The 27,330-nt window shown below is 40.7% G+C and overlaps 1 protein-coding gene across 1 annotated transcript in view; it reads left to right on the forward strand.

Moving 5' to 3' along the window:
* ADAM12 (ADAM metallopeptidase domain 12) overlaps positions 1-27,330 on the forward strand; it is a 277,330-nt gene that overhangs the window by 3,621 nt on the left and 246,379 nt on the right. The window contains exon 2 of the mRNA XM_066621438.1: positions 17,974-18,107. Coding sequence (XP_066477535.1) covers positions 17,974-18,107 — 134 coding nt within the window. The remainder of the gene's footprint in view (positions 1-17,973; positions 18,108-27,330) is intronic.

A 27,330-nucleotide genomic window follows, 5' to 3' on the forward strand; every position in this document is an offset into this window, starting at 1 on the left:
GACAGTACTGATGGATGTGAAATTTAAATGGCTTCTTTTAGTTCTTGCTAAGCATATGTGCTTGAGGGATTCAACTTGCAATGTGCTACTTTACTGAGTAATGCTGCTTCTAGGCTAAATAATTGGCTCACAGGATCCATAATATGATCGGCATGATATTGGTGTTAGTTTAAGAAGAAAAACGATACACCAGAGACATTAAAGCATAAAATGGGTTACTGTGCATAAACAGTAAGCACTACACAAAGCAATTTTAGGCAGTTTAACTGCCTAAATGTTTATATAATGAATTTAAATGACTCTGAGAGAGTTAGGAACTTTGATTAGTGGAAAAAAATTATATTGCTGCTGAAGATAGCCATCCTACTTCGTGTTTGATTTTAACTTTTTAGGTCTGTTCATTTCTTCTGAGTTGCCCTGCTCTCAACATTGTACATTTATCTATATATTTGAGATGCTTTGGGTAATGTTGGGGTACTTCCCATGGGTTGCAGAGTGACAAATGGACTTCAAACTAAAGCACAGAACATGTGGTTTTGCCAATATGTCTCCAGAATCAGAGGAGTATGTATGAATGAATGAATGAATAAAAAGACTAACAGCCCAATCCTGTGCATGTCTACTAACTCAAAAGTTCAATAGAACTTAATCTCAGGTAAGTGTGTATTGGATAAGCACAGGCTGCAATATTTGAAAATTACCAAGTTATGGGCTGTTGGAATTATGACTTAGGGCCAGATCCTATTCAATTTTCCAGCACTGGTGCAGCACAATGCAGCCCTAAGTGAAGGGAACAAATGTTCCCATACCTTAAGGAGGCCTCTGTGCCTGCCTCCCCATCACAGTATGCAGAGCGTGCTCCATTGGCACAGCTGCAGACACCAGAAAATTGGATTGGATTGGGCCCTTAATTGTATTGATATGAGTCCCTCTAGCCATTAGTTGACCTGCAGATATATGTTAAAAGTTGGATTCATTTGGTTTTATGTAGATAGGAAAAGTAAGTTTTATGGTCCTGGTTGTGTCCCATCTAGAGTATTTAAAATAGAATGGAATTTTATTTGTTTTATATAAACAAAGATTGGGGCTTCCACTGCTTAGCTGAGGTGCTAGGAAACAATGAGTTATTCATTGCCCATTCACTTCTATGTACTTCTGGTCGAACACATTAATAGGAGAGCATACAAAGCAGCATTATGTTAGTGGTGAATTAAAGCAGGCAGGTGCTGTTATAAATTTCTGGAACAAAACTGCCCAAATGGCAGGTGAATAAGAATGCAGCTTTCTGGGACACTACTACTAAAAGACAAGAAAAAGATCAATAGACAGTAGAGAGAGTTCACTGCAAGAAATAAGCAGACTGTGAGAAATTGAGGAATATGGAGTTCATTGTAGCTTAAGTGCTGTGAGCTCAGTAAGTGAAGAGGTGAAAGCAGTGCTGAAAAAGCCCAGCACTATCATTGGCTACAAATGGCTCTGGTCTTTTGTTACAGTTTTCTGAGGCATGTAGGCTTCCTTATCCCTGGGAGAGTCTTCAAAGTGCCTGTTTCCTCATCCTTCTCCTGCACCCTGTTGTGTTGTTGCTGTTCCTGCTGTCTCTGCTGCAGTTACTACTGGCAGAAAAAGTGCATTTACTGCATTGATGCGTGGAATAATTTCCTGCACCATGTGCAATGCAGAAAAAGGACAGTCACTCTGATTGGAAAGAAAATTTTTTTGTTAAAGATTTCCTTTAAGCCCTGAAAAGGTTAATGGTATAGAACAGGGGTGCCCAAACCCCAGCCCTGGGACCACATGCAGCCCTCGAGGCCTCTCAATGCAGCCCTCAGGGAGCCCCCAGTCTCCAATGAGCCTCTGGCCCTCCAGAGATCTGTTGGAGCCCACACTGGCCCGATGCAACTGCTCTCAGCATGAGGGCGACTGTTTGATCTCTCGCGTGAACTGTGGGATGAGGGCTTCCTCCACTGCTTGCTGTTTCATGTCTGTGATGCAGTAGCAGCAGCAAAGGAAAGGCCAGCCTTGCTTTGTGCAAGGCCTTTTATAGGCCTTGAGCTACTGTAAGACCTTCATTCATTAATATAAGTTCATCTTTAATACATTCATTTATGTATACTTATGTAAATGTATTCAAATTTTAAATGTAAATTAATTCTTTTTTTCCCCCTGGCCCCCAACACAGTGTCAGAGAGATAATGTGGCCCTCCTGCCAAAAACTTTGGACACCCCTGGTATAGAATTTGGGGGCTGACTGAAACATGGCAGTTCTAGATCCTGGATAGAATTCCTTCCAGAGAGAGGAAATTATAACCCAGCCCTTGCTTATCATGAACTAAGGAATGTTGGAACATTTATGTCCATACAGTGCAATTTCTTAAAATTTTCTTTGGAAACATAGCACTTGAATGTTTCATTTTCATAGTGACTCTTTTTAAATTTTATCCTGCAGAACCTCCTAAAACACGCATTCTGTGTTTTTTAAATGAGCGATATTCTTCAGTTCTTTAAAAGTGTGGTCCCATTAAATGGTTTCATTTTTCAGTGTCATTTCTGGTCTGGAACTTGACTAAGAGCAGTGAAGATTTAAATGTACTCTGCATACTTGAAAAGGCAACACAAAAACCATAGACTGGATAAACACATTCTTTCTTCTCCCAAATCTATGATCTAATATGGCAACAAGCAGAGCATTTCATGGCCTGTTAGTTCTGCTGGCGCTAATAACATACAGCAAGGCATACAGATTTGGATATGGAAGTTGGCAGAAATGGTTCTTGCACCTGTTGCCGTGTCTGCTGCCAGCTGTCACATGCAAGAGATTCTAATCATGCACAAATTAAAACTTTTCTGGCAGTGTCTTAAATTTGTTGTGGCGAATGTGTTTTTACAGTATTTGTGTTCCCCACAATATAGCTATGGTCTCTGTTGATTGAGTGTAAGAAAACACCTTGCATATGGCTGTGTATCTGTGAAAGATGAAATTACAGTGTAAACTGCACTGTTTGGTGAATGGTGATATGATGCAAAGCAGCATAATATCAAATGAAAAATCCTCCAGCTCTTTGTCCTGATACCGCATTAAACAAGTGAAATGAGCATGCCAGCATCAATGTATGCAGGGACCGGAACTCTTTGAGTAGTTCTATTCATCACTAGCCTGCGCTAATCTCCTTGCTTGCTCAAGTGCCGAGTCTCAAGGTGCTTTTTGACAGTAAGTGGCAAAGCGTAAGCAAGGGTATTGTTTATCTGCGTAAAACTAGTCAAAATGAGATGTTGCTCAACTGTAATATACTTGAGGTGGGCTTTTATCCATTGCATATGGCTATGACCTTTTATGTCAGCTGACCTTCCAAATCATGTTTATTCTAATTAATACTTTGAAGGCTCACTTTCCATCCATGTTGACTGTTTTGTTAGTGGGAATTAAATGCCAGGGTGGCAGAACAGCTGCTTCTGTGCTGTATCACAAAGCCAGCTGTCTATCACAATTGGTCAGTTTCAAAGAATATCTTTGTGGTGTGGTGTTAAATTGGAACTAGTATTTGTTTTAGATGGAAGACTACTAATTGCATCTGATTGTTTAGACAGAAGCTCTGTTGCATTGTGCCACAGTGCAAGATGCAAAACACTAAGGACTGAAGAGAGAGTTTAACAGCCCAATCCTGAGCTGTCCGGCACCCAGTGCCTATCCTATGAAGATTGGGCAGCCGCCAGCTACTCCCAATGTCTCCTTGGGGGAGGGGGACATTTGTCCTCTTTCCCCAAGTAAGCACCATAATGGGGCTACTCGACTCTGCACTGTCTACTTAGCTGGCGCAGATTAAAGCAGCCCTGTGTCAGGCCAGGAGGCCTAACGCGGGGCTATGGATTTGGCTGAGCTGAGCTCTGCTGGTTCTGCCCCTCCTACACCACTACCTCCCCACCACGCCTTCTCCCCATCTTCCCACCACCCCAGAACTCCCCCCCATGCCTCCACTCACTTTTCTGTCACCTGACGTTTGCCTGGAGCTAAGGACAGCGGTTGCCCATCCTCCACCCTGTGCAGGCTCATGCTGAGGCAGTGCCCATGCTGGCCAGGCAGTAAGTGTCACAGGTGTGCCTTATGGCACATTTGCGATACTGCACGCCAGTGCTGAGCCAGCGTGAACGGGTCTGGATTGGCCCCAAGTCCACTTGGCTTTGAAGGAACCAACCAGAGTTTCTGGGTTATTCATAGCATTTGTATTTTACCCTTCTTCCATGATGGAATTTGGGGAAGCATACATGAATGTCTTAGGAGGTCACACAATCAGAGTCAGACCTGCCTAATTTCAACAAGGTGCCTGTGCCATGTGGCCTTGAGTCATGCAGAAATATATCCTCAAATCATAAACAGAAGAAAAGAGCATGAATAGAGAGAAAACTTGGTGTTCTTCTGATGCAGTCTTTCCTAGAATTAAAAAGTCTTCAGAGTTATTTTTTAGACTGGGACTGTGCTTTCTGATGAATTGAGCATTCTAAATAATCTGAATGCTTTGGTAGTGCTACGGAAGTAGATGCATAGAAGAGGACAATGTGTCCTCACTGCAATAAGTGGAGGTAACAAGTTTCAGAAAAACAATTTCATAATGCTTTCTATGAGCCTGGATATTGGTATACATCTCTATGATAAATTAGCAATTCTTCCTTCCTTCTTCTCTCCCCCCTCCCCATTTCTCTTAAGGAAAACTTCAGCATAAAGTTCAGTAGGAAAAAGCCTTCCTTGAGACACTTTGAAAATCAGCACTACTACAGGAAAACTGCATGGTCAGGCAGATCATTTTCTGCATTCCTTGTCTTCATCGTTTGTCCCATCAGAGCATTTGTTCTTGCTCAGTGCCACTGCTGCAATAGGCATGATCTTGTGCACTGGGCATGCAAACACACCTAAGTAGACGAGAGGGCAGGTAGGGATGTCCAGGCAGGCATCAAACTATCCAGTCAGACCAGTGACATCATCAACCACAGGTTGCTCAAGGTTGAGCACAAAGGGACACATGTGCACTTGCATGCTGGCTTGAGTCTCTCACAGTTCCCATCTGAGCATGGCCAAACTGTCAGCTGCCTCCTGGGGACCAGAGACATGTTGGCTCATCAACCAATACTTATTTGTAATAGATATCGAATAAGGAACAGTGAGATTTAGATATGTAAGGAATTTAGTCTGCTTTGCTTGTAATCACCTGCTGCTATTTTGCTAAGATCTGCACCTGGGCATAACCAATGCCAACCTATTTCTCAAGATGGCTTCTTTTATTCCTTCCTTCCTTTTATTATCCAAGCCTTTCCACACTGTATTTTAAATAAACTCTTTTTACATTTTAACCCTGTCTGCCTACAGTTAGTTGAACTCAATTGGAATCTTGCCTTGTGATCCAGAAACCTGGGTTATGTGCTACTACAGTATTAGAATTGTGGGAAATAGTCATTTGTTTGAGACGGGGGCTTTAGAAAACAGCCTCTTTCTGTCTGGCTTTGTTGTCGTGGTAGCAGTGCGGTCGGTTGGCAGATTTTAGCTCCAGCATGAAGTCTCGGGAAAGAAGGGAGGCACTGACATCAGGGCTCCTCCCCATGACTACAATCTCTTCATGTTTTTATATCACTTTTGCATATATTTGGGGGAAAATTTGAATGAATGTTTTTAATACATATGGATGCTTGTAAAAAGCACATTTTCCAGCTAATACTGCAAAGCATTCCATACTGCCAGTAGATTATTATGATATATACAGGAAGTCAAGCTGCTTCCAACAACTGAGGTGAGAGTTTGTTAAAGTTTCTAAACCTCTTACCAGATTTTTGGCAGAGTTCTGTTCAAGCGATTAAGATGGAGATCTGAATGTCTTTTGGAACAAAGACTAACAAGACATTAAATTTGAACCCTGTGTGCATTTCAGTAAATCTTGGATTAAAATAACAAAACAGGTCAACTTTTATTGGAAGAATTTATGCTGAAATCAGCATAGCAACAATTCTGTTACAAATCTTTGAACAAAGTGCTAACCCCTGCCCTCTAATATTAGGATTGTGTTTTTCTTTGTACAAAGTGTGCAAGCATTTATTACATCTTATGACACATAATGCACAACATCCCTTGTTGTCATTTTGCTATGTGGATAAGTGGGGAAGAGGATATTGCATAGGAAGTTATCCACCATGTTGCCACATGGGAATGTTCTCTGGATTGCAACAAAAGGACTATTCATTCCCCCTTTTTAACAGAATCTTAAGTGTGATCATCAAAACTCTTCTCTTGCTAACTGACCCCTTTCAAGCTCTCTTTCAGACCTAACTATCTTTTGCAAACATCTGGAAAGCAGTTTCTCCATTAAAGTGTGTGTAAGTACTGCATATTGGGGGAAATGAAGTGTGCTCTGGTGTACTTAAATGAAACCCGCCTATCTTGAAAATTGGTGATTAATGTTCAGAGTTTGGTGCCTTTACATTTCAGTGAACATGCAAGATTGTTTCTTTTACTGGACAGAAGAATCTTTACAAATGTAATTTAAGTACTGTGTTAGCCTTGGGTTGTAGAGTAGCTTCTTACGCTGACTTTCTTATCTAAATCTTAGTATACTGTAGCACTGTTTCTTTAGGATGAGACAAATAGTTCAGAAACAGGACAGCAAGGTGATGGGGGGGGAGAGAAACTCATTTGAAAAAGCCAGCTTTAACAGTTTCCCTCTAATGCCTGCTTCTCATGTCTTGACGCAGGTGACCCCCCCCCCCCCATGTTGGATATAGTCCAGCATACCAAGTAGTTTAGCCATGCCAACATACAAGGAACAAAAACTTTATAGAGATATTACACCAATTATATAAACCAACTAGGTATGTTGTTGGTTTTGTTTTCTCAAACACATTTAGCGTTTGAAATATTTGGCTTAAATAAGTTCTCCTCTCTCACCCAGTGCCAAACATGTGTTTGAATGACTGATGGAGTCATATGGCTCACAGAATGAACGACTTTATTGTGTACAGTCTTCCAGAAGTTATGCTTCAGAAGCTGAGAGATTAAGAAGTTCCAACTGTTGAGCAGGCATGGTTTACAATGTGTTCTTCTATATCTATGCAAGACCATTTATTCTCAATACACCACTATGTTCAGCTGGCCAGTCCTAATTGATCATTGTGACCTTATCACTGACCTTCACCTCTGAATGATGGGTAACACTGTAAAATTTCCACATTCCTGTCAAACATGCAGTTATAAAAAGGTATCTAATTTGATGAAAGGCAGGACTATTTCTTTTTGCAGACTATTTTATCAGCACAAGTTATGGCTCAGAAGAAAATGATTCACAAAAGAGCAAGTGATGACAGTGACTATTTCTTTGAATTATAGAACTGAAATGTTGCATGGTATTTTTTATGCTGCTTAGCTAAAGGGAATGGCAATACTTAGAACTCATCTTTCTCATGTGAGCAGTCATGTCTTATGAATCTGAGCAATGTAAAAGATCAAATGGACATGCAACAAAACCCTGTGCAGATTAGTTTGAAGTTGGCAGCCCTGTCAAGTTAGAGAGTGGATACATTTTGATTAGAAGCTGAAGGAACTGAAAATTAGATTCAGAAATGCAGTCCTTGAGTTGCAGTTGTGTCCTGAGGCGCATCAAAGGCCTTAGCTGATTTTTTAATGTTCTCTACATTTTTTACAAGACTATTAATTTTGTAGAGAGGAAAAATACAAGATTTAAATGAATGAGATAATTTTAGAATTCAGTTAAGAATAAGTTGGAGCTAATGCAGTGGTTCCCAACCTTTATTTAAAGGTAAGGGAACCTGTGAGTGTTTGCAGGGGTCTGGTAATGGAGGTGGTGACTCGGTGGTGATAATGGCAACAGCACTTCTGGGTTCACACCGCCACCGACTAAGTTAAAAAAGAGTTTTTTGGACTTATCTGTGTTTGGTGGCAGTGAGACCCTGGGTTTTGCCGTGTCTCCAGCCACCACTGCAGATGGGTATGTCCAAAACCCCACTTATTTTTTTCTTAGCAGTGTTGGCAGGAACCTGGAAGTACCATCACTGCCAAGTCATCACTCACCTTAAGAGGGAACGTTTCCCACTGCCCTGGGGGGTCTCGACCTCCAGGTTGGGAAACACTGGCCTAGAAGCTGCTGCCTGATTTATAAATGTCAAGGGGTGCAGCTATAATGATGATTGGCAGCAGTGCTCCCCCCCAGTTAGCAGTTTATTTAACCCTTGATGCACATAGCCTAATTTGCCCTGTCAGTTTTTCGACAAACCAAAAATTGGGTCACTGGGACTCAAAGTTTGGGAACTGCTGAGCTAATGAAGAAATGCTTTGTAATAAATGCAGCATATATTTATGGACAGGGTGACCAGATACAATGGAGGACAGAACGCCTATACCTTTAACCATTGGATAAAAGAGAAAATTTTGGCAGGTGCAGCTTTTTAAATCCTTCCATGTTGAGCTGCACCTGCCAAAATTCCCTCTTCTGTACAATGGTTAAAGGTATATGCACTCTGTCCTCCACTGTATCTGGTCACCCTGTTTATGGGAGAATGGGAGACTGTTCTTTGGATGAGGTCAGTAGGATTTACACACACAGAGCTTGTGCAGAACTGAAGCTCATTTTAGAAAGTAGATTCCAGGTCAGGGCGGTCCAACTTTTAATAGCAAGGGAGCCACATGATCCTGGTGTCACCACCGAGTGCACAGATGCAGAAGTAATTAGCAGTGATGTGGTGACGTCACTACCAGTTGCTTCCAGGTTCTGACCTGCCGAAGCAATTGAAGGAAAAGGCGGTGGGTATGGTTGGTTTTTCGAGAGCCACCCAAAAAATTATGTGGCTCATGGGCTTTGTGTTGGACCACCTTATTCTTGGTATTATTCTCAAAAAAGTTTGAGTGCTACAACAATTGCTTTTGCTACAGAAGCATGAACAGTAATGTGAATCACTGTTACAAAAAGCAGCATGGTAAATGTCAAGAAGGTTAAAATTAAGGGGAAATCCTGCAGTCTTCTTTTCAATATCTCGGGTGCTTGTTTGCACCTCCTTGAAGGTCTGGAGCTGCTCTACCAACTCAACGGGTTCTGATACAAAATCCATCTTCTAGCTTCTCCCCCTGTCCCTTGTGAGATGTTTCAGTCACACTGCATTCAGTACTGGGTTCCCTGCAAACTCTGAAATTGTGAATTGGATTATTTTAACCATTGATTATTAAACTGTACTAAGAGATGCTCAGGAATTCAGTGGCCTAGGGAGAGACAGAGCTGTGAAAGCATTATTATTCAGTCAAATTGTAGCCTACTCAGAAAAAGACAGATGCTGTATGAGAACACAGAAAAGTAGTCACACTTAAGAAGAGAACCAGAAATTATTCACTCAAGTAGGTTGTAATCAACATCATGTTTGCACCGGAGGATCATGTGGTGAGGCTCTTTAGCATAGCTACCTCTTCAGAAGTACTGTATAGGGGGGGAGAGGAAGTGGGGTTTCTGTTCTGGAACTCAGACTGTGCAACTTCCCACCCTGATATGTTCATTTGGCCTCTGCTTTGCCAGAGTTCTGTCATCAGTTAAAGACTTTTCAACATGCATTTGGTTTATCTGTGCATACATTTTTGTGGTTCTGGTTCTTCATTGGCTGGAATTCAGTGCGTGTTTTTTTTTTTAATTATTATTTTAATTCTGAAAATCTCCTTGACAGTTTCCACCTGGAAGTGGAAAGGTGGGATCAATTTTAAATAATTTGCTTATTGTCTGGGTACAAATGTACTCCAGGTCCTATTGTACAGTATTGTAGTACTGTACTGTTTAAAAACATATATGGCTGTTGCACCCCTCCCCCCAAAATGCTAACTGATCATACCTGAAAACTTAAGGTTGAAACAAACAGGTTTATTGTTTCTGATGAAGGATGTATATACATATGACCTAGGAAGGCTGCTCCATCCTTAAATGGGGCCATCTAAGCATTATATTAAAAAACAACAACAACATTGTGCTTTCCTTATGTAACTTTCAGTTTTTTTCTTACAGTTGTCTAGACAGGTATTTATCATTTTCATATACAAAAGTTCTTGTCAGTGCATGAGTGACAGTTCTGTAGTGTAGACTGTATACCCTTCCCTTCAGAGCAATCTTCCTTACTCCATATCTAACAGGCCCTAGGCATTTCTGCCAATGTTATCTGTTGCTGCTACTCTGAAACGTACGTATAAATTCGGTTTTAACTTGACTGCATCTCCACTCTTCAGCAATGTATATTGTATAAGTTATACTTTGTCATTTAAGTAAAATGTATTACATAGAACTGAGTTGCTGTCATTTTTCCTTAGATTTGAACTGACCATATTTGCCAAAGAATAGTTTCAATGTATAGTTTCCAGTTTCCAAATGTACAATAATCGTACTGAAGCTTGTTGCCCTCACAATAAAAATGGCTGTGAGAAGGATGTAGGATTGCAATAAAGTAATCTGGTTGTTCCAACATTTGTTTGTTTTCTAGAGATTTTTGCACATTCCCCTCCCCAATGGGCCACCAAGGTGGCTAACAATAAGCTCATAAGATCTATATAACGTTTCTGTCATGGATTTGCAGAGCTTAGACAAACCAAGAAATCTGTCAGGACTGCATTGTGGATCTGTTTATGTAACAATATGGTCTTGTCATGACCAAGAATTGAAGAAAGCATATCTGTGGTAGAAGAAGCCATTTGCTGTAAGTAGGCAGAAATATTGGAGAATGTCCATCTCAGAGAATGTTTAGAAGCTTACTGTCCCTTGTTTCCCTGGATGTTTACAACACACTTCTTGTTTTTGTTTCTTACACAGTGTGTGTTCTTCTATGTTTACAACAGGACTTTCTGCTTTCCATATCTCAACTGTATGGGAAAAAATTAAATTATGCATACAAATATGGTTTGAATTGTATAGGACGTTCTTCATCCCTGAACTTGACATCTTATCTATATCTTATCCTTTTTTGATTGAGTTGTTAAGAATTCTGTTTTGCTGTCTGTCTTTATGACTCTGTCCAGCTGATACACCTTCCTCCATTTGTATCTCTTTATACAGTTTGGCTTCCTAGCCTCTATTTCATACTGGTACGCTTATTGGAATTTGGATTCAATGCCACCTGCAGGGTTCTGGAGGACGGTGTATTCTCCAGTCACCTGAGACCTTTCATCTGCCGCTCTACATCTTTTGCAGGAGATATGGTCCTTAAAAAAATTTCCTTTCTCCCCTCCTTCTTACATTATCTCTTCCTTCCAGAGCCAGATGATCACAGAGGAAGGATGTGCTCTGCTGGGGCTTCATGCCCCACCAGGTCATCCTCACCAGACTTCCACAAAAAGGGAACAGCTCTAGGGTTCTCTGTTCCAAAGTAGTAGAGACTTCAGAAGATGCATGTACACAACAATGAACTGTGTGTAATATATTTCTTCTGAAAGCTTTACCAGCCTCCTCTCTTGCATATTTTTCGATTGATTGAAACTAGCTGGGTGGAATATCTTACCATAAGAAGGGGGTGGCTTTGCTGACTATACTGTTTTTCTTCCGCCCCTTCCAACAATGCTTTCCTGCCTTATATAATAAATACCATTGCTCTCAAATGTTCTGCCTGCTTTTGTTTCTTGGTTTTACTGTTTGGGGTTGAAAGGGTCACTCTTAGAATGTTCTATTTCAGTGATTGTCAAACTGTGGGTCAGGACCCACTATGTGGGTCACGAGCCAATTTCAGGTGGGTCCCCATTCATTTCAATATTTTATTTTTAATAGATTTGCTGCTACCATGGTGTGTGACTGCACAGATCTGTACTTTTAACAGGCTACTGTGTATATGCTTTTAACAATGATAATGGGGACTTACTCCTGGGTAAGTGTGGGTAGGATTGCAGCCTAGAATTGCTAAAACTCTTCCTGCTTGATGATGTCACTTCTGGTCATGACATCACTTCTGGTGGGTTCTGACAGATTCTTATTCTAAAAAGTGGGTCTTGGTGCTGAAAATTTGTAAACCACTGTCCTATTTTAACTGCTGGCAATGGGATTTCTGTGGTGCAGTGTTTTTCAGTATTAGTTAATGTTCTATTTCTGGAAGGGTTTACTGTGCAGGTTATATATCATTTTGCCACATGAAGTCTGATCTTACTGATCTGCAGATAGGAATTTTGCTTAGCTGAAGCTAAATCTGGATCAATTTCCTGAGAAGGATAACAAAGTTGGTTGGCTAACCTACTTTGTCAGCAAGCCACTACCCTACCCTTGTATGTATAGCTGTTATAGGATTATGCCAGAATTTGGCCTGGCATATGCCAAATTATACCAAATTATGCCTCTGGTTAAGAACATTGAAGGATTGATTCATGGGATTAAGGATTGATTCATGGGATTAAGGATTGATTCATGGGATTAAGATGAATGCATTGGCTACATAAATCTATTTGTCAAGGAAGTTAGATTTTTTTAGTATGATGTGTTCTTGATCTACACATGTTTACTTTTTGAGTTCACCACTTTCTTCCCAATTCTCCAAAACTGATTGTTTTGACTTGATATTGCTGGAGTAAATCTATGGTTTCCCAAGTTTTTCATCTTTTTTTATTTGTTGAAAGGTTAGCTCTTTGAGTAAACATTGTCTGTTAAGAAATGCATCCGTGAAATATTTTGAGGGCAAGAATATTGTGCTGTTTTCTTTTTCAAAACTTTCATGAAGTTTTCCATGGAAGCTACTGTTATGAATCTTGTAGCTGGAATGAAAATGAAGCCATTTCATTTCAAGTGGTTGTCGTTGCTCTAGTGAACTGAAAAGAAATCTTCAGCAGAGCCCAAAATTTCTCATTTCACAGCAACAAACTCTACTTCTCCTAGGAAGTTATTTGTTAGGTTTCACTTTTGATGTTACCTGGACTATGCTTTTTTCTTTCAGGAAAACCTCAAAGGCAGCGGTACCAAAACAGTGGGTCACAACCCACCAGCCTGGGAAGCACTGGCCTATGCTCTTTTAAGGCGCGGGAAGAGGGAAAGGCAGTAACGTGATCTCTAAAATCACACCATTGCTGGGACAGAAGAGGGTGTTCTACTCATCAGCAGGCTAGCTTGCGGGGGAGGGGTATAGACCCCTCCACAGAGCTTCCCAAGCCTCCGATTTATTAAAAATAGTGAAAGGAAATCACTTTTCACCCCCTTAGGGGTCAAATTTCTAAAAATCCCTTCTTAATGGGTCCTTACATCATGGAAGGAATATACTCCCCAAATTTCATGTTTCTAGGTCCAGGGTTTTGGCTGGGCATTGATGAGTCAGTTAGGACATTTATATATATAGATATAGATATAGATATAGATATAGATATAGATATAGATATAGATATAGATAGATAGATAGATAGATAGATAGATAGATAGATAATGGCAGTCTACTGAGGCATATATTCTGATGGGGTTGCGCTTGCCTTGAAGAAGCTGGTACTCTGTTTGGGGGTGCTCCTAGATCTAACTCTGCCTCTGGATCTCTAGTGGTAGTGGTGGTTAGGGATTCTTTGCCCAGCTTAGGCCAATGTACTAGCTGTACCCATACCAGAGTCAGTCAGACTTGACCATGTTAATCAATTAACTGGTTACTTACAAATTAGATTATTGTAATGTGCTGTACATGGGCACATTGAAGGCTCTACATGGGCACACTGAAGACCATTTGGAAACTTTAGTTGGTGCAAAAAGTGACTGCATGTGAGGTGATAGGGGTGAGATGGTTTGATTTCATCATGGACAAGAAACTTTGATATCTTTCAGTTTCCAGAGCATTTGTATTTCACTGTAACTAACTCTGTGCATGAATACTTAGGAGTAAGTCCCATTGAACTTGGTGGGTTTTACTTCTGAGAAACTATGCAAAGGTTTAGATGGATAGTCTTATGCTTTTGCAGAGAACACTAAAATATAGGCATGAAATTTGACTGCAATCCTGCCCGATTTCAGCACTTCAACCACCATTCAGTGGGAAAAAGTTAAGCACAAGTTTAATTGTCCTATTAAAATCAGTGTGACCTAAAAGTTTTTAATATTGGCTGGACTATGCACATGGTGAGTAATTTGAGATGCAGAGAATTCTATTTCCTGACTCATTACATTTCAGAGCTGTTCCTCTGGCAGATATAATGTAATTAGTGTGATTAAAAATTGGGGAATAGAGCTCAGAAAAAAACCATTCCCTCAGAAATGTTGCATGATGAGACCTTTTCTTTTTCTTTTTTTGACACATCAGTATTAATCTAAGTAAACTGAATCTGTAGTGCACATCATGTGAGCTCAGTCAGAGTTTATGCGGTCTCTTTTGGAGATGTTTCTTTCAATAATACACATCATGGACACCTAGGGATCTTAAATACTTTGCGCCTAGTGTGTTCCAAATAAAAGATTTTGAAACCACTGAGATAATTGAGAATTAAGACTGCTGTTGAATGAAATTCTGCTATCTTGTTAAAGGACGCACAACTGTGAATTCTGCTTGGAGTTGGATAAAATGCTTAAAGATGCACAAAAAACATATTTGACGGCGATAATAAAATCGTTTGGAATTAAAATTGCTTAAACTTTTTGTGCAAGATAAATGTGAAAGCTCTTATAACTTTATTGTGTACAGTAAAAGGGACTCTGTCAGAGGCATGGAAAAAATAAGACAGAAAATTCCTATTCACCTATTTTTAACAGTACAGACTTAATAGAATGACCAAGGTGATAAACCTGTGTCCAGACTGTGCCACTTTGGACTGTAGAGCACACATGATTTAATGCTCCCCTGTGTGTGGATTTTAAAAAACCTCAAAAAAACCAAAATGCATGCACAGAGAAAATGATTTTTCCTGCCATCTAATTTTCAATGTGCATTGAATTTTTCTTTTGTATGGAAGACCATTCAGTCATGCAGGCCCCCACCTGCACATTGAAGTGGTAAAAGCATGATTGGGCTCTGTCACCTCTCCTAGGAAATAGACTTGCATTGTCAGGAAAAATGTGTGGATTCAGTGACACAGACCTGAGGATACCATTTCTCCTGTTTTAATGGCAATTGTAAGCTTAGTGATGATGATTCAGGCCTAAGTCTAACGTGAAACAGAATTTTTGCTTGTATTGTATGTCTGGGGAAGAAAGTGTATACGCAGTGTTTCTCAAACTGTGGGTCAGGACCCACTTGGTGAATTGTGAGCCAATTTCAGGTGGGTCCCCATTCATTTCAAAATTTTATTTTTAATATATTACACTTGATGCTACCATGGTATGTGACTGCATTTGGGAAAATGTGACAGATCTGTACTTGGGCTACTACGTTTATGCTTTTAACAATGATAGTCAATGGGACTTACTCCTGGGTAAGTGTGGGTAGGATTGCACCCTAGGATTGTTAAAAAATTTTCCTTCTTGATGATGTCACTTCGGGTCATGACATCACTTCGGGTGGATCCTGTCAGGTTCTCATTCTAAAAAGTGGGTCCTGGTGCTAAATGTGTGCGAACCACTGGTATACAGTATACAGGTCTAGCCTATTTATACACAGATTTTTTATACACGGATTTGACTCAACATGAATGGCCACTGCAAATGAGAATGAATGTACTGATCCATGGAGAAGGGGAAAAGTGCATCCCTTTAAAATCAGATTTAAAAACTGAACAGTCCTTTAACAATAGCCTCCTTAATGAGAGAGAGAGCAGCTGGCTGACAATCCATCAATCCTTCTCTCTCCAGGCGACCCCTCCCTTCCCCTGAGCACGTGAAAGAAAGGTGATCACTTGGTGAAGGGAGCATTGGTGAAGGGAGGGGCTGAGTGAAGCACCTTTGTTAGCGCTTAGAGGACGACTGATTGATGGATTGTCTTCTTAAGGACTTTTATCTTACATCACAAAGGTCAGCAAGGCTGTTTTTAAATCACCGGAGCAAAGAAACTTTGTTTTTTAAATTGATTTGCTATAGTGCGTTTTTTGCCATCCACGTGAGTGCTTGGAACAGAAACCATGCGAATAATGAGTTTCAACCTGTACGGCTGCTTACAAAGCATCTGGTGTCCACTCTGTTTTTTCGTCAAGTGCTATTGTGAAGAAAAATACTAATACTAGTACAGTATGTGGTCAATCTGACATTTTGTTTGGTGTGTCTTGAATGCATTCTTGGTGGTCAGAACCGCTCTTTCATCTGTCAAATAAGGCCTGCTTTATCCCTAGGAGCTTTTACTCCTAAGTAGAAACTTTCCTATCTGGGAAATCTTTGGAAAGCTACTGCAGAGTGTCTGTTGCCTGCCTGGTAGGAGCTCAGGCTATGTCTGTTTATTCTCTGGATGTATGGCTGTTTTGGCACATTTTGGATTTTAAACTTTGCAGTTATATTAGTTTTATGCTTTTAATAGATATATATTGCTTTGCGCTCCTTCTGACAGAAATAGCAGCTCGCCAACGAATAAAGTTCACCATTACCTCAGATGACGAGCTAATAACAAAAGCATATGGTGCGTCGGCACTGAATTGTCCAGAAATCTGACAACATCCTTTTCAATCTATTTTGTCTAGTCTGAACAGAACTGAGTTCAAGGCAGTAGTCTATAAAGTGTTAGTTACAAGTTTTTCATGCCACCACTACTTATGCAAGTACTAAAGCAATAACACTTAAATGGTTGGTTTTAGTGAGGAACACTATCTGAAATTGCTCAATCGTTTTGCACCATCAGTGTTTTATTTCCTTATTGAGAGCCACATGTAAGAAAATGTTTTAAATGCTTTCAGATTAAAACTTGACCTCTTCTGCCTTCCAGTGCAGCTGAATGGTGCGTTGCTAGATTACTACATGTTGAGTGTCTCTGTGGCATGTGTCATAGGCTCAGTCAAATGTGTTGTTCAAACCAAGGACAATCCAAGCTAATTTGCCAGTTGAAATTGTTACTGATTTGCTGCCCAAAATTCTGCTGTCCAAAGTTTTGCTGCCCTTCTGCTTTTTGGTAATGTGCACATGTACCTGCCCCTTTGTACCAGTGTACACTCTTTTATTGGTGCACACATAAATGCGTGCCCACGTACTCCTGTCTCTAAGCAGGTTGAATCTCCCCTGCCTGGCCAGGATTAGAAGACACGTTGTGGGGATTGTTAGCAACAGTCTTCTGCCTGTGTTGTCACCCTCTTTGGCAGCAGTGCTGGAGTTCCCCCACACAACCCATCCATCCACCCACTCACTTTTTTTAAAACCTCCTTCCCTCCTCAGAATCATTGCTCTGCTGCCCTATTTTCAAATAAGGCAGCAGAGTCACCTGGAAGGAGAAAGTTAGGTGAAGCACTCCCTCACTTCCTGAAAAGAACAGACTTTTTTGGAAGTGGGATAGTGCTTTCTCCAACTTCCTTCAGCTAACTGGCTCTGCTGTTCTATTTGAAAACAGGGCTACTGAATAGAGACTTGGTGAGATGAGATCAAGGGAATAGAGATCAAGGTGAGGTGGCTGCAGTTGTGGTTGATGGGTGCACCTCTGCCCATCTGCTGCTCAAGGCAGCTTGCCTCTTAGCCGGGCTGGCCCTGATTCAGACAGCATATTGGGGTAATGAATATGCCTTCTGATCAACTGTTTGCATGTTCAGCCTTGTGAAGAGTACATTTTAAGTTTGTCTATATAAACCCTGCTTTGTGGGATGCACATAGGAGTTGTCCATTTAATGCCTACAGAATGGAGGAATTTCAGAGTGAAGACACAGGCGTTTCAAGGGTTTTGGAAGTAGCCTGAACATACATTCTGTGTCCTCTGTTCTGTGTTTTTTTTTTAAATAGGCTAAATGAATGTTTACTTGGGTATCATGCTTTTAGTAGGTTGCCATTGGCTGAACTTGGAGGAAAATATACATTGGTCTGTTTCATTTTCAACTTATTTCATTTATTTACTTGCCTTTCTCCCCTTGGGAAGACAGCAATTCTGCTCTTTATTAACATGAAATTTATTTACTTTTTCTAGGAGGTGATGCAGATAGTAAACTGGAATTTTCTAGGCAATGGATTCCAAAAAACCAGCTGGAGCATTATGAAATATTAATTCCCCGTCTTTTGAATGGTGAGCCGTGGAAACCAACGAACAATTTTTATTCACAGGTTAGTTTTTCTTTTGGCTGATTTTGATAGCATAACCTTATAGAACAATCCACTTGCTTACTCATGTGCTCTCTCTCTCTCTCTCACACACACACACGTACACAATTACTATGTACATTCAGATCTACATATTAGAAACCTATACAAATGCAGTATTTCTTCAAAATCATCCATGAAATAGATTGTGGTTAGTTTCCTCTTTTAGTTTCCCTTTTCATTTTCCCTTTTTATTTTCTTTTTCATCATGCTGGTTCATATTTATTGGCTGCAACTAAAGAAGTTATGGGTTATATCTTTTATCTTTCTATAACTAAAGACTACCTGCAAAAAGGAATAGTAATAGATTTTATAGTGGTTTAGTAGCATCATTTTTTTCCATGTTCAGAAGTGATACCAATAGTTGGTGAAGTTGGGTGCTGACCAAGACCATCTGGCCTGGCCAACCCCTGAATCCTCAATATTACTAGAAGGAACCAATAAGGTACCATCAGGGGATAGGTGGGATGAGTGGATATGTGTAGCCATCTTTTAAAATATCGTTATTCATTGAAAAGACAGCTCTGTATATCTAGACATTCATATGGGATCTTAGCAAGCTAACACATTCATGTGTTTGATTTTTAGGTCATTTAATTAGGAACAGATGTTCTCCTTTTTACAACACTTCATGTAGCCTATAAAGAGTTATAGCCCAGTACCTTTTTGAGAGCAGTGATAAAGGTATTTATATTACTAACTTGTTTTCCAGAGTTGCTTGCAGTTCATAGTGAACATTGGCAAAGATTTGCAGTGCGGTACTGAGATCCTTGTGGAATATCAGTGCTTCTAGGAATCTTTCCTTTCCATGGAAACTGTTACAGCACAATCATATGCATTTCTACCCAGAATCAAGTCTCACTATGTTCAATGGAGCTTACTCCCAGAAAAGAGTGTATAAGAATGCTGCCTTAGAAACTTAATATAAAAATGATTAAATTCAAGTTGTGAGAAAATTGACAATGTTGGAAGTGATTTGAGGGAGGAAAAATTTAATAATGAGCTTGTCATGTTATTGATAGAAAGAAAATGAATCTACGTTTGCATAGAGAGAGCCAGGATGGTGTGGTGCAGTGGGTTGGAATGCACTTGGTGAGTCGTGGGTCGGGATGCACTTGGTGGGTTGTGACCCAATTTCTGTTGAGTCCCACAGAACCTCCAATGAAAGCAGAGGTGAAAGATCAGATAACTAATTGCTTCAAACCCTGAGATCTGATTCAAAAATCAGATCACTGCTAACTGCCCTGCAAAGAGCTGAGCTCCTGCAATTTGCAAGATGGTTGCTAACTGCTCTGAAAAAGCTGAGCTCCTGAAGTTTGCAAGCTTGTATAAATAGAAGATAAATGTTTGAACATCTTTTTCTGCTCTCTCTCTCTCTCTCTCTCTCTCTCTGTGTGTGTGTGTGTGTGTGTGTGTGTGTGTGTTTTCCAACTCTGTCAATGACAGGTAGTGATGGCAGGTGAAAGTTGGGTCACATGAATAAGCCCCTCAAGCCTTAAGGCTATTCATTAGGGCTGGGTCCCAGTGCTTAAAAACTTTGAGAACCACTGGTGTAGTGGTTCAGGAGATGAACTGAGACTTGGAAGATCCAGGTTCAAATCCCCAATCAGTCATGAAACTTCCTGGGTGACCTTGGGCCGTTACTCTCCCTCGGCCTCGCTTACCTCACAGGGTTGTTGTGAGGAAAAAGGAGAAGAACAATGTACATCACCCTGAGCTCCTTAGAGGAAGGGTGATGTAAAAATGAGAAAAATAAATAGTCATAGGGATGTTTAACTTCAGAATTGCCTGAAACCCAGATTCTGTTTTTACCAAACAAGATTTTTTTCAGTTTCCTGAGCTGCTATTAATTTCCTGAAGACATGAGCCAAGTAGTATTGTGGTGTGTGCTTGGTTGTTTTTAACCAACCAGTAAGTTTTAACCAACATTGGATCCCTTCAGGGAGGAAGGCAAAATAAAAATACTATAAATAAATAAAATAAACTGCAATAGCACCAATTGGCTATTGACATGCAATGCCTCATGGACCATTGTGTTCAGTTAGTGGTATCTTTTCTGCGCCAGTAAACTTGTTTAGTTTACCTCCCTTTCAACCAAGGGCCAAACTTGTGATGCAGGAGCTCCTAACCGTGGATCTGCTGTGAGTTTTGGTATTATTTAATTGACAGCCCCAGGTAGCTGCTTCAGAAACTAAAAAAAAGTGGCATTCAGGAAGAATTTTAACTCTTTCCTCCCTCCCCTGCTCCTGGTTGATATTAACTCCATAAGGGAAAAGAGATTGAAATAACATCTGTATCAATATCCATTATAATTTATTCCTTTCACTTTCTAGGTTTAAAAAAGAGAACTTCTTAAAAGGAAATGTTATGTGCTTTTGTTCTCAGTTCAAAAGTTATTTATGTGTTTGTTTACGTGCAAGTATCACCCACCTACTTTTACTTAAGGTGGTTTTACATAAGCCTGGAGAAAAATGTGTTTTTTCCTGTTTGTTGCAGGTTACATCTAAAAGTGGTTGTGGATTTCAATATAAAATCAGTTTTATTTAAATGACATGAATATAAATACTTTTTTTCCTAGCACAATAGCTTTCAAATATTATAGGATCATTCCAATTTACCTGTAGCCCCAGGGCTTGTCCAAGTGCTGCTTTTTTTTGTAGGCCAGACTCCTTCATCTCAAGGAACTTACAAAAAACACACTCAAACACCAAAAACTTAGTAAGAATGTCTTATGAAAAATCACTAGCTGCCAACAAAGTCTGTAATTTCACCTGGGAAAAGAGTTGCCAAGCCGCAGGGATCTTTCAGCATAAATACCAGATCAAGGACCTTGCTAGCTATATTGCTGAAACAAGTGAAGCTTGTAAACCCTCAAAGTCGGTAAGATTTGGGAGAAGAATGCTAGCGACCCGTAATTCATGGGAACTAAAAGGCTGTAAAGTGAACGCATCAGTGAGTTCAGCAGTTTAACAGCACAGACTTGCATGTGACTTGCGCTGCAAAGCATGGCTGAAGTTTAAAAAAGTGAGATTGTAATATATGCAGAATGCAAAAGGGCACAATATGGCCCAAATGCTACCCTCCTCTAAATGAATTCAGTGTTCTTGTACTGTATGTTCAAATATATGACATTCTGAAAGAAATCTGCTACTTTCCCCAAATATAACATTGTTTAAGATGACAAAGGCAAATTAGCAATAAAACATTAAAGTCAAACATATTTAGGTTATGGTTATTTTAAAATTTTGTATGCTGCTTTAGGAATGGAGGAATCTGCCTGATACTAACTCAGATCACTCTAGTCTCATATGAACATGTCTTCACTGGAGCTGACCATTGGACCATCTAGGTCAACGTTGTCAGAGCAGACTAGTGTCAGCTTTTCGGGCTTCAGCCAGGAGTTTTTCTCTGCCCTACCTGGAGAGGTTGAGGATTGAATCTGATACCTTCTGCCTGCAGAACGAATGCTTTCCATTGAGTCATGGCGCATAGCAAATGCAGATAGCATAGCACAGAATAGCAAATGCCATTCAGTTGTTCAAGTGCATCAGTGTTTTCTACCACTAATTAACAGCAGCTTTCCAGGGTTTCAGACACATGTCTTTCCCAGCCCAGAGATTAAAACTGGAACCCTTTCTCAAGCAAAGTATGTATTTGTCTACTGAGCTGCCTCCCACCACATCACCTACAGTGTCATGAAGACTAAAGGTAGGATCAAAAGTAGAAAATGAAGAAAGAGAGAACTTTCAAGAAAGAACTTGCCAAGTTGAGTTGGAACCACAGAGAATGCCATATGCTGGGTCCCAACTAGTCAAAACTGGTGCATCAACAGAATATAGAGTAAGTCCTCTTGCAAAGATCTTTGATTCTGCTGATAAAGCACTGCAGATTGGTTTTTATGTTCATGCAGTTGTAGCATTTGCATGTATGTTGTGTTGGAAGCTCTGGATGCTGGGTTGTCTTATACCATATTGTTGCTCTCAAAGCAGTTTGATTCTGTTGTTATGGGATGGTTAATCCTACTACTGTACAGTCACAGCTGTTGTAGGTGTTGATGATGCATGAAGTTCTGCCTCAGTGTTTGTAAAAATATGCCGAGGTCCTATGAAATGAGTTTTCTTTCTTTAAAAAGGGTGGTGATGTTGTTTTGGAATGTGTATTCTATGATATTTTCATGGTATAAAATTAGTGGCATTTTTATCCTTACCCTGGTTTGTGGTCCAGTTTGTGTGGTGTGAATATTTAGCTCAAAAGTTGACCAGCTTTTTAAAAAAAAAATTCAGGTGCGTAGGTGACTTGCATGAGTTAAGGCACTAATTTCAGTCACAGCAGTGCCCGTCATCTTGAAAACATATTTTATTGCTATGAAGATTGTGAAAGTTTCTTTAACTGAAATTCTGGATTGCATGTAGTCAAAAATAATTTGGCTTGGATTGTGAAATACTGGGCCTGATTATTTTTAAGTGTCTGTGCAGAGGGAATGTCTCTTCCCCTATTTCTATGACACAGTGAGAAATTTGGCTGGAAGCTTGTTCTACTTGGCTAGTGAAAGCTGTCGATCTTATAGTAGTCTTGGCCAAATCCGTCTCGCCACTGATCTTACCACCCCAGTGGAGAGTGCCAAAGTGTTGCATGTGAGGCTGCTACTCAGAGTGCCTTTGACCCACCAGCTATGAGGTAACATCTCAGACTTGGACCTCAGAATCCCAATCCATTCATATGTTCCTTAGTAGCGCAGTGTAGCATAATGTGATGTCCTTTTAATGCAAGCATTAACTTTTCATTGTAAAAGAGATTTTGATTTTACTTGGGAATAGAGTAAATGCCTGGAACGCAACATAGCTTTAACAACACTCTTAAAAGCAACAACTAATTTGCTGCAGCTATGATGTGTAAAGCACTCTGCTGCTTTCATACTGAATTAATTTAACTCTTTCTTGTCTGTTCCATATATCTTGCTGCAAGTCATCTGTCCTGCATTTTGGTGCTCAAGAAATAAAAATCTGAAGATAGATCTCTTCTTATTCTGTTGCCTGTTCTGTACCTCAGAGATCTTTCTCATGCATGTCTCTTATTTCTGCTGCTACTCCCTCAGGATGAGGAAAGAACAGGAAAGGGGGAAAATGTCCTTTTCCTGGACACTCTGTTTGACTGTTTGGACCTCAGGGAGCACTTCACATAGTCACCTAGGAAAAAGGCATTAAGGACAATATTAACACCACTTTTCTGAATTAGTAATTGACTCCTGTTGCCAGAAGTGCAATGATGGCAGTTGTGAGACTGGTTCATTGTGAAGTCTTTGAGCAAAGTAGTATGTTAGGATGCTCAAAACTCTTATGCCTGTAATAACAATTGTTAGAGCAGAGGTATCAAACATAAGGCCCGCAGTCTGTATCAGGCCCCTGAAAGCCTTTTAACTGGCCCATGTGAACACTCCTCAGGGGACATGCCCTATCACTGAAAAAGGGGAGTGTCAAGAGCAGAATAGGGAGGCAACATAGTAGAGATGAGTGGATGCACTGGGAAGGCAACATAGTAGAGATGAGTGGATGCACTGGGAAGGGTGCAGGCTTGACGGCAGCAGTCAATGTCACGCCTATTTTTAAAAAGGGAAAGAGGGGGGACCCGGGAAACTATAGGCCGGTCAGCCTAACATCCATACCGGGTAAGATGGTGGAATGCCTCATCAAAGATAGGATCTCAAAACACATAGATGAACAGGCCTTGCTGAGGGAGAGTCAGCATGGCTTCTGTAAGGGTAAGTCTTGCCTCACGAACCTTATAGAATTCTTTGAAAAGATCAACAGGCATGTGGATGTGGGAGAACCCATGGACATTATATATCTGGACTTTCAGAAGGCGTTTGACACGGTCCCTCACCAAAGGCTACTGAAAAAACTCTACAGTCAGGGAATTAGAGGACAGGTCCTCTCATGGATTGAGAACTGGTTGGAAGCCAGGAAGCAGAGAGTGGGTGTCAATGGGCAATTTTCACAATGGAGAGAGGTGAAAAGCTGTGTGCCCCAAGGATCTGTCCTGGGACCGGTGCTTTTCAACCTCTTCATAAATGACCTGGAGACAGGGTTGAGCAGTGAAGTGGCTAAGTTTGCAGACAACACCAAACTTTTCCAAGTGGTGAAAACCAGAAGTGATTGTGAGGAGCTCCAGAAGGATCTCTCCAGACTGGCAGAATGGGCAGCAAAATGGCAGATGCGCTTCAATGTCAGTAAGTGTAAAGTCATGCACATTGGGGCAAAAAATCAAAACTTTAGATATAGGCTGATGGGTTCTGAGCTGTCTGTGACAGATCAGGAGAGAGATCTTGGGGTGGTGGTGGACAGGTCGATGAAAGTGTCGACCCAATATGCGGTGGCAGTGAAGAAGGCCAATTCTATGCTTGGGATCATTAGGAAGGGTATTGAGAACAAAATGGCTAGTGTTATAATGCCGTTGTACAAATCGATGGTAAGGCCACACCTGGAGTATTGTGTCCAGTTCTGGTCGCCGCATCTCAAAAAAGACATAGTGGAAATGGAAAAGGTGCAAAAGAGAGCGGCTAAGATGATTACGGGGCTGGGGCACCTTCCTTATGAGGAAAGGCTATGGCGTTTGGGCCTCTTCAGCCTAGAAAAGAGACGCCTGAGGGGGAACATGATTGAGACATACAAAATTATGCAGGGGATGGACAGAGTGGATAGGGAGATGCTCTTTACGCTCTCACATAATACCAGAACCAGGGGACATCCACTAAAATTGAGTGTTGGGCAGGTTAGGACAGACAAAAGAAAATATTTCTTTACTCAGCATGTGGTCGGTCTGTGGAACCCCTTGCCACAGTATGTGGTGATGGCGTCTAGCCTAGACGCCTTTAAAAGGGGATTGGACAAGTTTCTGGAGGAAAAATCCATTATGGGGTACAGATCATGATGTGTATGCGCAACCTCCTGATTTTAGAAATGGGTTATGTCAGAATACCAGATGCAAGGGAGGGCACCAGGATGAGGTCTCTTGTTATCTGTTGTGCTCCCTGGGGCATTTGGTGGGCCGCTGTGAGATACAGGAAGCTGGACTAGATGGGCCTATGGCCTGATCCAGTGGGGCTGTTCTTATGTTCTTATGTTAAGGGAGGTGGAGAGAGTTGGAGTGAAGGGCACCCTGAATCTGCCACCTTGTTGCCCCCACCATCTGCTGCTGACACAAGCCATATTAGCGCCCTTCTCATGGCTGAGTTGGCCCTGCTAGGAGGTCTTGAGGCAACTCTGCACAAAAAGTAACATTTTTCATTTTGTAAAGTTCTCTGTCCAGGCTCTCTGTTCCACATAGCAACTGAATCTTGCTTGCACAGAACACATAGCTGAGGTTCTTTGCCCGAAGGGGCTTCTTTCTTTGTTATAAAGGACTTTATAATAGGATGTTTTGGGTCTTAGAGATTATGAATGTAAGAGTTTAATAGTTTTCTCCTTTTTTGTTTGTAGTTCAGTGCTGTTTAACTCTTAAATTCATAATCTCTAAGACCTGGAACATCCTGTTATAGCAAACGTAGTGACTGAAATGAGCTGGCTAATTTTACACGCTAACATTTGAACATACGACTTTCCTCCCAGCAAAGAAGTATGAAGGAATCTGGTAAATGAAACAAAGGTTCTTTTGATTCATCCGGCCAAATATCCTTAGCTAAGTCTTCCCTCTAAGAGGGCTGATTTTCATTGGCTGAAACTGAATTCTGCCTTTTCCAAACTGGAAAATTTCTGGGAATGAGTCTGTCCCAGGAAAGCCAGTAACAACTCTGAGAACAAGTTGATTCTGTCCTCTCCCAAACTCTTATGTACAGTGACGGTCTTTTACTTGGCTTTAGCCCTCTTCCTATGACACAATCATTTTGAGGACAAGAATCATATTCTTAACTGATTTTTTTTATTAGTTGAAATAGGCAGAAGCATTGTTTAAAACTGAGGGTTTTTTGGCATTTCTGAACATCAGTAGGAAGACTTGGCTGGGAAAGTTGGCAGTTGGAGAAGTGTTAGAGGTTCCTCCCCCCCCCCCCATATGAATATCCAGAAGCAGGGTAAATGTTATTTTCAGCTATTTCAACCAATAGCCTGGGAAGCAACAAATTTGCATTTTCCAGTGAAAACTAATGGTAGTATCTGCCCAGTCTCCAGACTTAAACTGCCTTATAGTTGGAGCTTTGTGTGTTCTGTGACTCTGTGCAAACACAGCATGTGATCAGGCCAGGGGTATCCTGTGGTACCAGGGGGCACTACTTTAGGGGTGGCAGCATCAACAGCGCCATGCCACCTCTTATCTTGTCTGATCTGCTTATCTCTGTAACTGTGCTTGCTCTGTTGCCATAAATCAGCTACATATTTCAGCTTCCAAAGCACTCCTAAGTTTTAAACAAAGCTACGGAAATCCTTAAGGGTCATTAAACATCATTAAAAGTTCAAGTTCTTGTGCTTTGTTGATCTCCTTGCCTTTAACGAGTTCATACCTTCTCCTGTCAGTCTCCTTCTGCACTGTGCTGTGGTACTCTGTGCAGAGTGACTAAACCGGAAATCAATCACAGGCAATTGTCGTGTTTACAGCCATTCTTTTGCAGTTCTGCTTTACTGCAGAGAAGCTCCATTATCTCTTCAGGTACAGTTGAGATATTCAGTTACATGCCCAATAGTTTGAATACAACATAAGATTAAAAGGAGCAGGCAAATGGACAAGTTTTGTAATTTATTCAATGATTTTCTTTCCTTAAAAGGTGCTGAATTTACATTTCCTTTCACCTTTCCTTTTATGAAAGCCCTTTGTGCCCCCAAGGTAGTGTATATTCCCATTGTCCAATAACACAGCACTAAAATTATACAAAAGTTGATGCAGAAAATAACTGTGTCTCTAACTGTGTCGAGCTAAGTAACTATGTCAAAAATAACATTTGAATCATACAAAAATAGTTGGTGAACTAGTCAGTGAATAGTCAGTAAACTAGTTTTATTGCTGCAAAGCAAAACTTGGGTTGGCATTTCACAACACCCAATGACCCTACTAATAAATGACCCTTCCCCAAACTCCCATGGCACAGCTGTGGACCATTTGCAACACACCAATATGCCATGACACAGTGGTTGAAAATAGCTGAACTAGGACATGATGTGATTCTTTGCAGTCATAAGATTAAAAACACGGTTGTGTGAAC

Source organism: Tiliqua scincoides, chromosome 3 (genome assembly GCF_035046505.1).
Source record: "Tiliqua scincoides isolate rTilSci1 chromosome 3, rTilSci1.hap2, whole genome shotgun sequence".
NCBI lineage: Eukaryota > Metazoa > Chordata > Lepidosauria > Squamata > Scincidae > Tiliqua > Tiliqua scincoides.